Below are 16,214 nucleotides of genomic sequence, written 5' to 3'. Positions count from 1 at the left end.
TTCTTCGGCTGACCTGGCAAGTTGCTGATGAATGCCATGATGCCAGCTAATTCTCCAAGATTGCCCAGAGTGACCAGACCCGTGTACTTGTACCTTCTGTATCTCTGGTTGATCTTGTGGGTCCGGTTCCCCACCTAGATGTGTTTGGGGTCCCTGTCTGTAATCTGTCTCACGAGTCTGCCATAGGTTGCCACGTTGATTTAGGGAGAGAGAAATTTTTAACCAAGACAATGACCACGAAATGCATTCTAATGAAATATCAGCTTTAGGACCTCAGTATTGATTGATTGATTCATTCAGACAGTCAGTCAGTCAATACACACTTGTAGAAACATCCAGCGTGCCAGACATTTGCTAGGATCTGGGGTTATAGCTACCAATAGGGTAGTTAACATCTCTGCCGTCACAGATTTGACCATTAAATAATCACATCTTCACGCCATTGTCAGGAAGGAAGTTTACATGCATATAACGTAGGAAACCACTGTGCATATAACCGTTTCTCTTTTCAGGAGTCAGAGAGAGCTTCCCTGGAGAAGTGTCTCTGAGCTGAGAATTGAAAGGACAGAAGGAATTAACTGGGTGAACAATGGGACATGAGTGTTCCAAGCAGAGCAGGCTACAAAGCCCTGAGACACGAGGCAACACGGACCATGCATCAGGTCAATAGCGGCTGGTGTGGGCAGGGGGATAAGCACATAGAGAACCGGGCTGGAGAGTTAGGCGGGGCCCAGACAGCCTGAGACCCTGAGAGCCTGAGTTTATCCTAAAAGCAGCAGGTTATCTTGGGAAAGTTTTAGGTTGGAAAGTGCCATGATGAGATTGCCTCAGCTCCTATTCGGTTGTTTGGCATTGGGGGGAAAAGGAAGGAAAGAAGAAAAAAAAGTAGAGAAGTCTACCAGGCTGCTGGAGAAGGAAATATGATAGCGGGTACTTTGTGCGAGCGGATGTGTGCATGATAGCTCAGGTAATTACTTTCCAGCAGGCTATTCCCCCCTGTTGTTTCACCGCTATTATTTCTTCTCTCTTGGGCCTCTCTGCGGCACATAGTGCTCTTCGTCTCCGTGCCTCGGGGGGTTCCTGGGGAGATACTATAAGCTGGAGCTGGACCCAGAAACCCTCTTTCGGTTCTCTGTTTGGCAGAAATTTTCTGGGGCTCGGGCCTTCGGGCATTGTAGGAAAGGGATCAGAAGTGTGCGTGTGGGGAGTCCGCAGAGTCTGAATCCAGTCGTCTCGTTTACTGGCCCCAAAAGCTTGGGGCAGGTTGCTCACCCTTGGCACACCTCGGTTTTGTCATCTGTAACATGGACAGCGTCACAGTGCCCCGCCACAGCCTTCGCCGTGAGGATGGAACTTGCAGGGCCTTGCCTGGCACAGAGCAGGTGCTCAATGCACAACGACCGTGGGGTGACCTAGACGGGCCAGTTCGCTAGGTTGACAGTTCCACAAGCATGGCAGTGACAGGTCTTCTGCTGAGGCTGTGTCTGTAGTGCCTGGCACAGTGCCTGGCATGTTGCAGGAGCTCAGCGAGTTCTCTGTGCAGTGAGGGCTGTAGGAGCAGACTGACGGTCGGTGGCCACCCCCTACAACGGCGGCAGGCGGCAGCCCCTGCTGTCATTTATTCCTATGTGGCGGAAGACTCGCTGATCCTTCGTCCCATGTTGTTCGCTTCCACAACTATTAAATGGCATCTCTGAGCTTCGTTGTGGATTGAAGACCAGTGGAAAGGTTTTGTCTTTACTTATTTCTTTCAGCTAGAGGCATTTTCAGATTTTCCCACCATGAAAATGGAAAACATTCCAAAGTGCCAGAGACTCGATTTCAGGAGAACAATGAGCCGTGATGGGTTCTCATAAATCCTCAAGTTGGCTCTGCTGCTTCTCCACTTAACTGGAGGTGCCAGCACAGACCCAGGGGGGGTCCCCGTGTGGGAGCCCAGCAGGGGGGGACGGTGGCACATCATACTTGCCCGGCCGCGGACATCACACTGCTGGCTTCCCTGCAGCCTGGGAGAGGGTCCAGATCCCAAGTGATCTCTTGACGTCGTGTGGCAGGGAACCTAGCTGTCCCCATCTTCCACGAACAGGGCCGGGAGGTAGACACTGTGCTGTCCACCTTCCCTCCGTTTCCGTGACCAAGCCTCTGTGCCAAAGCCCTGGGACTCTGAGGTCAGGTGGCCGCTTCTGTTACACATGGGCTGTCTGAGCCAGAAGAGGTCATGGAACTTCTTTGTCCTTCCTCATCTGCAAAATGGGTGATAATAATGGCAGCCACCTCGTGAGGTCTTTGGGAAGGCACAGTGAGGGTGGACGCAGATCTGGTTCCTGGAGCGCTTGACCTCTGTCCCCCGTAGTTAGCAGCCGCAACAGCCCTGGTACTAGAGAAGCTAGGCCGGCTTGAGAAGTCAGTGTGTCCATTGTGAAAGGAGTCCAGTGCTGCCTCCTTCCTAGGGGAGTTGTGAGGATAAACACATAGAGTGCACGAAACGTTTACAACACGCCTGCCATGGTTGTCGTCGGAGCTGTGTGATGATGAACTTTGTTTTTTTCGCTTTGGAATATTGGAGTTCAACCGATAGAAATCACCACGAGTGACACGTGGTACATTCACGATGTGGTGCAACCACCATCACCCCGGTGCCGGACATTTGAGTCATCCCGAAAAGCTAGTAAGCGGTTGCTCTTTGTTCCTTCCTGTCCCTGGACCCCGGCAATCACCAGTGTGCATGGGTTTACCTATCCCGGATACTTCATATAAATGGAACCCTGTGATATGTGGTCTTTTTGCCTGGCTGGTGTCATTTAGCATGATGTTCACAAAGTCCAGCCACATGGTAGCAGATATCAGTGCCTCATTCTGTCTTACGGCCGAATAATACTCCGCTGTAAGGATGTACCACATTGGGTTTCTCGGTTCACCCTTCCGTGGACGTTTGAGTCGTTTCCGCCTTTTGCTGTTGTGCATAGTGCTGCTGTGAACATTTATATAGAAGTTTTTGTTTCAACACTGGCTTTTCAATTCTTCTGGGTATTATGGTGACTTTTTACTGTATGTGGTTCAAATGCCTAAGAGAGAAAAGGAAGAAATAGTAAGAAGATAAGGTAGGAAAAAAGGGATTCCAGCTTCTGAGGGTTTCCTTTTTTGGCCGACCTCAGCCTTTTAGGGGGCAGCAAGGGCACCAGCTGCAGAGACATTAGTCTGGGCTTTGTTCTCAAGCCCTTGGGCCATGTCAGCACCCCACGGGCTTGGCTTCCCCGGGGAAACACCTGCTGACTGCAGCTTGCAGTGTGGTGTGCCTCGGAAAGCCAGGCCTCCTTGTCCATCCCTCAGAGGTCCTGAGTAACAACAGCTCTGGGATAACCAGGCACTTCCTGTGTGCCGGGTCCTAGGCCAATAAACCTTCACACACGTGATCTCATCAGTTCTCTACCCCCCTCAGACCAGGACACTGAGACTCAGGATAAAGTAGCTTGCAAGTTTGCACAGTAGGCTTTAGAACCAGGTCATCTGATGCCGAGCAATGTCCCTGCAGACCAGTGGCACATCTGGCTGTCACTCAGTGGGGCTCGTCTCAGCTGCACCTGCCCATTTATCTATCTGCCTTAGCATGAAAGGGATGCCATGTGAGTTTATGAATTCCATTTCAGGAACCTGGCAGAGCCTTAGGGATTCCATTCAGCGTTTGTCCCTGTAGGTCTTAAGCAACTATTAAGTGCCACACATTGTGCCAGCCGCACCTTTCTTAACAGGGGTTCCTTGTGGGAACCTCAGAACACAGAAAATGATCAGAGTGGCTCTTTTCTTGATTCTTGCAAGAATGGTCTATAACTAGTACCGTTTGTAATACATGGGAGACAAGCTAATCCAAGGCATAGGGTGGGTGCCTCGAGACACTAGGGGTCAATTCTCACAGAGACTGGTCTCAATCGTCACTGTTCCTCCAACATCTAGAACAGTATCTTGACATGTAATAGGTGTAACGGTAATGTTTGCTGACTGGATGGATGTGGGATATAGTGATATGAACAAAACAGACCTGCTCCCATCTGGCACACATCATGTTTTACAGTTTACAACATAAACCTCTTTTACAATCCAAACCATTTGAATATTCAAGGACCAGCACTGGAAAATATTTTATCAGTGATCGATGAACTTGTAATAGTACCTTTCAGCATTATTATATGTGAACAGGTTTTCGGAATAGTCCCAGATGACAGTAAATATTTTTTTTAATTTTTTTAATGTTTATTTGTTTTTAGAGTGAGAGAGAGACACAGAGCATGAGCAGGGGAGGGGCAGAGAGAGGGAGACCTAGAAATCAAAGCGGGCTCCAGGCTCTGAGCTGTCAGCACAGAGCCGGATGTGGGGCTCAAACTCGTGAACCCCAAGATCATGACCTGAGCCCAAGTCGGACACTTAACTGACTGAGCCACCCAGGCGCCCCCAAGTATTTTTTTAAGAAACACTCTGTCACTATCAGTCAGGAACACAAGGGGAGTGGACGTAAGGTATTCTCTTTGAGTAAACACCTCAGGAATATCCGGAAATGAATGACTTTTACCCAAAGAGCAGGAAGTCTGAGTTCATAGTCCAATAAAACCTGGGAAAGTTACCCCTCCTTGAAATAGGTCTGTGCGACTCAAAGTGATACCAGTGGTCTAAAAAGCTGAATTCCTATCTAACATCAGAACTCAACACAATTTTTGGCATTTAGGCAATGCTCAAAAATGTGTAAAAGGAGAGGGGAGGAAAGAAGGGAGGGAGGGCAGAAGAAAGGAATTTATTCCCCAGCCCCAATAGTAACACATTTAGTACCTACTAAGTGCTTGCTGTATACCAAGCACCCATGCTAAGTGCTTAACCTCCATGCATCATTCTCTTTATCTTCAAAACAGCCATACAAAATGTGTCCTATCATGATGCCCATTGTTCAGAATGCAAGAGTGCTCCAGGAAAGTGTTCCCGCCCAAGGTCAGACAGTCTAGTGAGGGTGGAGTTCAGCCAGTCCTACTACACAGACTTAGTCACCTGCTATACTCTGCCCTCCCTGCCCCTCCCCCCCAAATTAGAATCTGAATTGGCCATCTTCTTTAATCACGTTTCAACTTACATTGTTATTCTACTAAATCTTTTACTACCAATTGAAACTTCTCCCAGTGTGGAAAGTAGGTGACAGATTTCTCTGGAGAAATTTCAAGTGAGCTGTCCTGAGGCCCCACTGGCCAAGTGGAACCTAGCGCTGCCCCAGACGCAGTTTGAGAACCATTCATCTATGTGATAAATTCTCTTTTAAAACATTTCAGAAGCTTTTGCCTCTAGCAACTGCCAAATTACAACCTCAGAGCCTGTGTCCTCTGTTTAAACAGCCTGATTTCTTGTATAACTTCTCATCAACCCTCCAAAATAAATAGGCTTAGAATCTGCGAGGAAAGAAGATTCTGGATGCAGCATGTCCTCGTCCCCTAGAATCAGTCTCTTGAGCCAAGAATCTGTGTCCGCTTGAGGTTTGCAGAGGTGGCAAGACGTTTGCTTTTCCACGGAGGAGTATGTGGCTTCTCTTCTGTGTTCCAATGCATTCGGATCCTATTCCGGAAAGGACAGGCTAGGGGACCTGGCAGGCTGCCCAAGGTGATCCATGACAGTCAGCTGTCCTTTGAGCTCAGTCCTGCTCTGGGACTGAAAGCAGAACTGACCTGACCCTGAAGTTCCAGGGGATGGAGATGCTTGTTGTATCCTGTCAGCCGCAAAATACAGAACCTAGTGCTGGAGAAGTAAGAGGAGTAACAGCAGCCTTAAGAATAGTAGCTACATTGTAGCGTTCTGCGGGCTAGGTTACCCAGTCTCGGTGTGTGGCTTTCCCCTGCCCACCATTCAGTATCCTGTCCTACAGCACTCCTAGTGCCTGTGTATCTGTATCAGCCTGGATCTTTCAGTAGCAGGCAACAGTTAATACTGTCGTATTTGACTTAATCGTCACAGCAACCCTATGAAGTAGACATCCTCATCCTCAGTTTTAAAGATGAGGGAACTGAGCTTCAAATCGCAGAAATGACACGCCCAGGGACACGCAGCCGGTAAGTGGTGGAACCGGGACTTGAACCGACATCTCTCTGGTCTCAGGCTCATTATTGTGAACACTCCACACATCAGTATATTTATTGTTGGTGCGTTAGGGATGTCCATCTGGTGAAACTGGAATAGAGAAATTATTATGATGGGTCACTGCTGTCATTTGAGCAAACCCAGGGGAGTGTGGAATGGTGAAAAGAACTCTGTTCTCAGCCATACATGCAGATGGAGAGTTGAGCTTATCAATAAAATTTCATTCAGTTTAGTTCTCATTTATACTCCAGCCTGTTCCCGTTGATGTGACCCTGAGCCAGTTCTTGGAAAGACAATTGGGGGTTAACAGGCGAATATATGGGAAGGATGGTCCCAGCATAGGGAACAAAGGTCCTCATTCTGGAATGCAGTACAGACGGGCTGAGCCCCTCGGAAATGAGCAGGGGGACTCATAGACATCAAGCTGCTAGAATGTGTGTTTCAGGCCTATGCCGGACACTGAGAAAATAAAGATGAATCAGAGAAAGTTCCTGTCATCAGGTAGTTTACAGTCAAGGGACTTGAACATACGTAACTTATTCTGGGCTAGGCACACAGGCAGGTAGGATTAGAAATGTCACACAGCATGATGGAGGTCTGGGAAGTGGTGGGCATGCCTTTCCTCTGGCATTTCGAAGCAAAGGATATGGGGGTTTCTGTTTACTGAGCACCAGCCATGGGCCAGGCGCTATGGGTGCCTTACCCACAACACACAGGTGTCTCAGGTACCATTTTTATCCCCGTTTTGCAGATTAGAAAACTGAGGCTCAGCCAGCTTCAGGAATTTGCTCAAAATCAAATAGCACAAAGTGGCAAAGATCAGGGAGAAATTTCTGCAGACACAGCTTCCGTTGTAGCCAAGTTTTGGTTCTCTCCCATAGATCACGTTTACTCTTAAGATTCAGTCTTTCTGTGTCCTCCAAAGCAGGCCTCTCTTCTTGCCCAAAAGCAAATCAAATAACTGGCTGTAATCAGTCATCGTAAGGGGATGCAGAATTTGGTTAACCAAATGTTCTGCTCATTTGAGATGTCTCGTGGCATATGAGGACAACCAGATTTCAGAAAATTAAAATACAATCAAACAGACTTCACATGCACACACACGCGCTCACACACACAAGGCTGAATGGCAATTTAGTTCTGCATTCATGATTCCAGCAGTGTTCCAGGATCAGGCATGGCCTCCGGGGCGCTGATTCTTGTCAGTTACCTTTCCATTACAGCCGTCTGCAGGAAGGGCTGACATGTTAAGAGTTCCCACTGATGGAAAGTCAGATAAACTGCCTCTTAGAATGGCTTATGTATGTTTAAAATGAAAAATGTGTGTCTTACAAGTGTTCTGTGAAAGCGTTGAGGCTTTGAGAAATGGTTTGCCAGTTCCTGTCAATGCAGTGAGCATGTTTTAATTCTGCATCGGTTTCTCTGGTAACAGAAAGATAAATCCAATCAAAAGTGACTGAGTTTTATTAGCCAGGTGGCTCCCCAGTTTGCTGCCCGGCTGCGTGGAGGGGAAGAGCTGTTCCCCTGGTGTCTCCAGGATGCTCGGTGCCTTATTTCACCTGGCAGTTCACCCCATATCATAAGAATCTACCTGTCTGTCTGCCTTCTCCACTGTCCTCTGCGCTCCTGGAGGACAGAGACCATGACCACCTTATCTACTGCTGTTCCAGGTATCTGGCACCTGCCCTGTCAGGGGGTAAGAAATCATGTTTCCAGGAGAGCACAGTTTTATGCGACTTTTCAAAGTCACAGGAAACACAGAACATTTAGAAAACTTCAAATAATGCCAGAGATTCAGCAGCCAGGCCAGCTCACGAACCACTCTATATACCTTGCTAAGGAGTTAAGAGCATTGTTCTACAGGGGACAAAGTGCCACTGAAGGGTATTAAGTAGAGAGGGGATACAAGCAGACTTAGGTTCTAGAAAAATCCTGCAGCTGCTTTCCGGAGGATGGATTAGAGTGGAATCTGAAAGCTGGGGCAGCATTTTATCCAGTTCACTTTTCCTTGGGTACCAACAGTGGCTGTAAGTACGCCCACAGGGCCGAGGAAGAAATACAGTACCTAGGTCTTTCCATACATTTCCCACTGTGTCTTCGCAGAAGTGGGTCTCACTCCTCGTTTTGGCTCTGTAAGATCAATCAGTGATTGCCCTTCTCTTATCTCCAGTGCTTTGGCTCTTGGCTCGTCTGCGGAGAACCCTGAACTTGACCTTTCTTTGTGTTGTTCTGGAATTCTGGCCTTCCTGAGAGATTTCCTAGTAGACAAGAAGACTCGGTAAGGTCCAAGCAAAACCTGCCTGGAGGGTCATGGACAGAGCATCAACAGGATCTCCCCCCACCCCCCAACACCCAAAAAGAAATAAGCCATGTGGAAAAATGGGTTTGAATCCATCTGTGAGCCAGAATGCAGCGAGAGAAACCCAGTGGCTAGGGCTCCGATTTTAGACCAGCGCAGCAGAAAGGCCCACACTTAGGAGGCGGTATCTGTGTCACCTTCTGACATGCAGTGTGTGTTCGACGATGGGTCCCCTTAGAAGGTGGCTGCAGTTTCAGGTGCCTGTTTCCCGCCTGGCTGTCCTTGGAAAGAAACGGAGGGCACTCCTCAAGCTGATCCAGCATGAGGAGATCAGGATTGCAAAGAGTCATGATTTGGGTCTGGAATGCGAAGGTCCAAGTCCGTAGTCCACCTTCCTGCAAGACTTCAGCCAAGTCATTAAGTCTCTTTGTGTCCTACTTTATTCATGTATCAACTAGTTCCTGTGTGATGGGGGAATTGTGGGTGAAAGGGGGAGGCATAGTTAACACAATGAGCAACACAGGCATGGTTCCTGCAATCGTTACTAAGTGTTTTCTGACTGCTTCACGTTCCCCTCTCCCCCTCCAGTTCAAAGACACAGGGAAAAGCATGTCCAGTAGAGGAAACATTGTGGTCAAAGGCAGGGACATACATACGAGTGAATGACAAAGCTCTCTGCCTTGATGGCCATGAGCCCTGCACGCCAGTGCTCCCCTGGGGCATTTATTAAGAATGACGGCAATTATTTGTTGCACATCTAGTGTCAAGTCCAGGAAGAACAGAACGGAATTAGATCCAGTGCCCACCCATCTCACAACTATAGCCAGGCTCCTGAAAAGTATTGTCCAAGGTGCCCTGCTTGAAAATCCCTGTGCTATTAACAGACAGATGGGCACCAGCTGGAGCAGCTGCCCCGGGCACTGGATAGTTCTGCACATCCCACACCACACACACACACGCACACACACACCTTGCTGCCTGACGGAGGCTCATTCCTGTCCCACTGGCTGTTGGTACCATGGGGAAGCAAGAAGGCCCTTGCTAGTCCTGCTTAGCCTGCCAAAGAAGCCCACCAGCCTCCCCAGGAAAACTCCCCCACCCCTTTCATCACCTTTGCCATTTCCTTCCCCCTCCCCATATTCCTGGGAGCCCACTGGCTTGGTTCCTGCGTGATGGTGTGAGCCCCGTCCTGGCTCTGGGCGTAGCCTCAGTCTACGTAGCGTGCCTTTCTAAAAGCAAAGAGACACTAAAAAGTGCCCTTTGCACGAACAATGCCGCATCTGGGAATTGAATCCTACAGAAAGCTATCAGACCCACATATGGGAAAGAGAAACACTCAAGGAGGTTCCTAGGAGCGGTATCTGTAAGGGAAGCAAACAACATAAATGTCCATCACTAGGAGACTGGCTGTGTCCCTTCCATGAGATTCTGTGTCGCCCTTAGAAGGATGAAGTCTACTTTATGTGCCGATTAGACAGATCAGCATGATAGATCCTTACATAAAAAAGCCATGGACACACACGCTCCCCTTTTTGTAATAACAAGGGCTGTGAGTGTCCCAGCACCTGCTTCATAGGGGTGCCGTGAGCACTAAGTGGGTTAACAGATGCAGAGTGCTGCGGAGAGTGGTCCCCACTGCAGGCCCTCAAGTGTTAGATGCTGTTCTTTCTGTTGTTCTTGCCATTAATTGGTCTGTCTTGCTGTGGGCTAAGCTGTAGGATGGTAATTTCAGAAGCATAGGGAAGGGTTACGTGCTTCCCCCAGCATGGTTTTCTGCACTCTTGGGCTCCTCAGAAAAGGACGAGTATGACGTTTTTCTGGGGTCACATGGCTCTCAGCAGACGTGTATGCCACCAGCTCAAGTTGGTTCGCCAGGACCATCTGATATTTATTTAATCTTTTGAGAGAGAGAGAGAGAGAGCGCATGTGAGCGTGAGCAGGGAAGGGGCAGAGAAAGAGGGAGGGAGGGAGAGAGAGAGAGAGAGAGGGAGAGAGAGAGAGTCCCAAGCAGGCTCCATGACCAGCGCAGAGCCCGATGCAGGGCTCCAACGTGAGTTCATGACCTGAGACGAAATCAATAATTGGACGCTTAAGTGACTGAGCCACTCAGGTGTCCCAGGACCATCTGATTTTAAAACTGAAACATCTATGTCCTGGATCCCCTCTCAGGGCTGGACAAACCGGGACAGCTGACTGCTCTCCATATGCCCCTGGTGGCCCAGGTGCTTTAGGAGGTACCCAGATACGTAGTCATTATTGTTTTTCATGTGTAACGGGGGAAAAAAAAACATAAAAATGGTGTATCGGAATTACTCAGCCTCGAAACAGAAATACACATGTTATGACATGGATATCCCTTCAGAACATTGTGCTAAGGGGAAAAATAGTCGCAAAAAGACAAGTACTGTGTGATCCCCCTTATAGGAGGTTCCTGGACTTTGACTCCTCTATGAATGTGTTCACGGAGACAGGAAGCAGAACGGGGGCTGCCAGCGGCTGGGGGAGGGGGAAATGGAGAGTTCTTGTTTTCATGGGTACAGGGTTTCAGCTTTGCCAGATACAAAGCATTCTGGAGGGGTATGGTGGTTGATGGTTGCAGAGCAGTACGAAGGTACTTAATACGACTGAACTTTAACACGTGAAAATGGTTAAGACGGCAGATTTTCTGTTAGGTGTATTTTACCAGAATTTAAGATTTGTAAAAAAAAAAAAAAAAAAAAAAAGTACATCACATACTGCAGATATTGTCACATAGGGTAAAGCTGAAGCGCTATTGAATTGAACGTTAAATTGAACATGTGTCTGAAAGGACCGTGCAGATGATAGAGCAGTGGAAGCTGGGGAAACACGGTGTGTTTATTCTGAGCTCACATTGAAGGTGTCTCCACCCTTAGCATGCTCGGCTTGCCCAGTGCCCTGGTTCTCCACCCCCTGCCACCCACACACATTTCTGATCCTCACATGGCCCACCCGCCGCATCCGTGAGGCCTGGATCTGGTGCCCCTGGGGGCTGCACACACCCGGCAGCATCAGCGGGTGGAAGTCTTGAGTCCTGACATTCACAAAAACTCTGTGCTTAGCTTTTGCCTTGCCGGTAGTCGGGAGTACCTCTGGCAGATTCTTCTCAGCATCCTGTATCAGAGAAGGGGGTTCTGGGCCACAGCCTGGTGGGCAGGAGGAACGTAGAGCAGTTGAGGGCTGGCTCTGTGTTGTGCTCTTTCCAAGTGGAGGCTGAGAAGGTCCCCGTTCCCTCCTTGCCCTGTCTCAGGCTGCCAGCAAGCAGGCTCGGCTGTGACCGGGCTCCCGGGTACTAGAGGGACCTGAGAGCTGAGCTGTCCTCCTCCCCCCCAGTTCTGTGTGTCCTCGTGCCCAGAACCATTATGCATCTTAGACACACAGTGTCGAGGTGGCCCCCCGGGAGCCAGTTCCTAACTCTCACACCAGCGGGGAGAGGAGACAGGTCCGTTCGATGGGGCATTTCCCAAACCATGCTCCACAGGGCATCCCCTGGGGCTTAAGCACAGAAAGCTTTCCAAGTTCAAATCTGGCTGGGTCATTATACTGCTGTCTCCAGTTCAAAATGTCTTAAGCTTCTGATATTCAAGATGGCAATAATAATACTATTAAATAACAGCTAACATTTATCAAGGGCTTACTATATGCCCGGTGCTACGGCACAGATCTTCAGGCATTATTTTGTTTAATACTCCCAACACCTGAGGCTTACTGAGACGAAAGTAACTTGCTGCAAGTCCAGGCTTTCAGGAGCAGGCCTTAGGGAAAAGATGAAGAAGGAAAAGAGGAAGAGAATTAACTACCATATTCATGCTTCACTTAAAGCAGCCCTTCTTAAACTTTAAAGGGCACACGCATCCCCTGGGAATCCTGTTAGAATGCAGAATTTGACTCAGTAGGTACGAGGTGGAGCCTGAGTTACTGCATTTCTAGTAACAGTGGACGGAGGCCGTTCATCCAAAGACCAGGCTCTGAATAGGGGGGCATTTGAGCACCTACACCTGGCATGGAACTCATTCATTCACTTGTTCATTTGTTCACTCATTCATTCACTCGTTGACTCGTTCATTCATTTATTCATTCATTCATTCATTTACTCATTTGTTCATTCCTTCATTCATTCATTCACTCATTCATTTATGCAAACAGTCTAGTAGCAAAGGGCATGACACTCTCTGACATCTGGGTTCAGATTCTAATCCTGACGCTGTGCTTCACTAAGCAGCAATTTTTGAGTCTCAGTTGCCCATCTGCAAATTGGGAATGAAACTAGCATCTTATAGAGTCTTTGTGAATATTAAATGCAGTAAAATGTGGCAAACATCTGCTCCAGGGTCTGGGGCATGGTGGACAATTTCATAAATGGTCGTGGTTTAGAGCTTATTTGAAAAAAAAATTTAATGTTTATATTTGAGAGAGAGAGACAGAGCGTGAGCAGGGGAGGGGCAGAGAGAGAGGGAGACACAGAATCCAAAGCAGGCTCCAAGCTTTGAGCTGTCAGCACAGAGCCCGACCCGAGGCTTGAACTCATGAGCCATGAGATCATGACCCGAGCCGAAGTCAGACACTTACCCAACTGAGCCACCCAGGCAGCCCCTTTTTTTAAATTTTTGTAATGTTTGGAGCTTATCTATCATTCACTTATTCCCTCATTTCAACAGAGATTTTCACATGGTTCCAATAAGTTTGTTTATATTATAGCCAATTTATTAACTGAAATAAATGACTTATTTATTAAAATAAATCACTTATTTTAACATTTACTTATTTACGTATTTCCACAAAGACATCCCAGTGGCCACGAAGGCTGCCAGTGAGGGGCCCAGAGTCACGGTCACAGAGGAGTGGCTGTGGACGAAGAAACATGTCTCCTAATGGTTTTCACAAAAGGTAGGGACAGGCACAAGTGATGAGTGGTGGGAGCCACTTGGCACATGACTCCACCAGAAGAGGAAGAGTGAGAAACGTATGTGGTGGGGAATGAGGGAGAGAGAGAGAGGCTGGAACTGGGTAAAATGTCAACAGATCGCAAGCTGTTAATTATCTGAGGAGAACTAAATATTATGTAGGCAATTATAGACAGGCGTTGGAAAGCAGTGATAGGAAAAGTTGGGCCCCAGCCGAATTGCGTGTCCCCTTGAAGAAGGGCTGGGAGACTGGTTTCAGTGTGCAGAGCAAGCTTTTTACTCTGAGAGAGAGGGAGAGTGAGGGGGCCGGTGGAGGGAGCCCAGGGAGGGGGAGTTAGGGGTCCCCTCGACCCCGCCAGTCCAGCCAAGCCAGGCACACAGCACTTTGCTTTGAAAGGCAGCCTTACCCCCCCCCCACCCCACCCCCGCATTCTCCCTCCCCAGGCTCTGGGCCTGGAATCCGCAGCCCCCTCCCCAGCCGCCCTCCCTCCCCCAAGATGTCATCTTTTGAGACGATTTCATGTGGAAGCATCGCTAAGTAAATTCGCTAAATGCCTATTCATCCCCGTCAGATGGGGACTCGGTGAAGCGGTAAATGTGAAAATGGCCCCAGCTCAGGGCCCTGAAAGGCGCTTTCTGGGGTTGCCAAATGGAGCTGCAGCCACTGACCCTGGGAGGCCTGAGGCTTCTCGCACGGGGGCCCAGGAGCCCGGCCCGGCCCCTTCAATCCTCCCTCTGAGGCCGCTGAGAGGCCCTATTTATTATTCCTGCTGCCAGGGACCCATTCAGAGGTTAACTTGTCCCCGTATTCATCAGGACTACGATAATGAACTGTCCCAGAGTGGCAAGGGGGTTGGTAAACAGGAACTGCTGAGACACGGAGATGGAATGGGCCTCTTTAGGGTTTGGAAAGAGAGCTTGCTTTCATTTTTTTTTTTTATGGGCTGATCTTGTTCCCACCTCTCCCCGCAACTTCGGGAGGCCCTTTGCCCATGGCTGTCTGTAACTTGGTATGAGGCACACGTGGGCTTTACCTTGGAGCATGTGGGCAGGATTGTCCACACACCAGATGCACCGTTTTGCAGATGCGTGGGGTTAGCCACTTGGCTGCGTCCCTGGAATTTCCCTCTGTGTGCCTCAGCAGGGCTTGGCTTGCGTGTTCCTATCAGATTTACCTCAGTGCGGACGGGGGTCTCTCTGCTACCGCCAGAATGGCCGCCTCGGTATTGGTGTTCATTTCAGTAATACGATGGGACACCAGCAGGGCTCGTTTTCACTGCAGCGTCCCTTGACTGCTTTGTGCCCCCTCCACTGGAATTATGAGTTGGTCAGCATGCGTCATCCAATCACAGAATAGGGGCTTGCAGTGGTGCGGCTGCAGGGAGTTGCAGGGAAATGAAGAGGAGTGAGGCGTGGGGGCTGCTTAGACCAGATGGTGGCAGGTGGAAGGAGCAAAGCACTTTGCATTTATTGCGCACCTACTATATGCCCTTTAAATATTCCCAGCTTTCCATTCGTTATATATGTACTGAGAGCCTACTGTCTGCTGGGCAGTCAGGGGGGTTCAGAGAAGCCTACCACCCAGATGTTAAATCACTCACCCTTGGGTCAGGAGTGGAGCTGGGATCTGCCTCTAGACCTTTCTGCTTCTAGAGCCCAGGCATTGCTTTCTAAGGCACCTACCTGCCCCCCAAAGTTCTGAGAGCCTCCTTTCGGTTCCACGAGTGTCCTTCCTTTCCACCGCCTCCATCTCGTCTCCCACTTTGAAACAATGGTTAACCCTTTCCTTCTAAGTAAAAATTCCTGAGCAGAGCAGATGATAAAGGAGCTATCACTTCAGCACCATTTACCTGTTTGGGTTTATTCAGCAGAAGAGGCGACTGCATTTCTGGCAGATGGAGACCCGTGTGACTGCCTTTTAAAATACTGTCACAGCTGTATGCACAAGCTGATTAGCTGTGACTACACTGCCTGCACCGAGATTGATGGCGATAAATTTGGGATAACAATACTAGGAACGACGTCATCTGTTTCGATCGCAGTTCATATTTTTTAAAGCTCTCTCAATTGGTAGCCCACTGGTTATTCAAGGACTTAGTATTCATTCATCCAGCAACCATTAATGTAGCTCCTACCATGTGCTAGTGAGGAGCAAGTCCCACTAGGTTCTGTCCTGATGGAGCTTACATCATAACATAAACAAGTTTAACATTTGCAGGTGACAATAAAATAGTAATGGAAATAAAGGGTTATGATAAAGATGGGGGTGGGGGAGGCTGATGCCACATTAGGTTGGGTGGCCAGAAAAGGCGTCTCTGAAGAGGTTACATTTGAAAGGAGACCTGGATGATAACAGCAAGCCAGACCTGGAAAGATACAAGGCAGAATTTCCCAAGGACAGCACGTGCAAAGACCCTGAGATTGCTGTGTATCGCATTGAGCTACACACTAATGACTTACTGTTTGCCACGCCCAGTGCTGAGCACTGGAGATTCCAGAACAGCTAAGGTAGTATGCTTATACTCAAAGAGTGTACAGGCTATAGGATAGGTAGGATACAAACACGCCAATTTCCCCTTTTAATGTAGTGTGGTAAGCCTAGGGTGGTGACCCATGAAAGAAGATGCTTTATTAGCCTGTATGGACCTTATTTCTGTGACCACGAAGGAAGCCAAGACTCAGAAAGTGTCCATGGTCTCTGGAGGACCCTGACCTTCCTCTTGGTTTGTTTCCACAGGACGAATGACCAGCTGGTGGCATTTCTCTCCCGATACCGAGATATGAATTTCCTGAAGTCACACGGCCGGGACAATGCAAGGTAGCACATCCTCCCCCTACCCATGTGCAAAATGGAAATGAAAATCTGAGTGATCACTTTGGGGCTTCCT

General features: G+C 48.7%; 1 protein-coding gene across 1 annotated transcript in view; it reads left to right on the top strand.

Moving 5' to 3' along the window:
* XYLT1 (xylosyltransferase 1) overlaps positions 1–16,214 on the top strand; it is a 311,203-nt gene that overhangs the window by 247,192 nt on the left and 47,797 nt on the right. Inside the window, exon 6 of the mRNA XM_042922618.1 lies at positions 16,064–16,144. Coding sequence (XP_042778552.1) covers positions 16,064–16,144 — 81 coding nt within the window. The remainder of the gene's footprint in view (positions 1–16,063; positions 16,145–16,214) is intronic.

The sequence above is a fragment of the Panthera leo genome, chromosome E3, assembly GCF_018350215.1.
Source record: "Panthera leo isolate Ple1 chromosome E3, P.leo_Ple1_pat1.1, whole genome shotgun sequence".
NCBI classification, from domain to species: Eukaryota; Metazoa; Chordata; class Mammalia; order Carnivora; family Felidae; genus Panthera; species Panthera leo.
The sequence above is the reverse complement of the archived record's forward strand: the minus strand, read 5'-3'. Positions and strand labels throughout refer to the sequence as shown.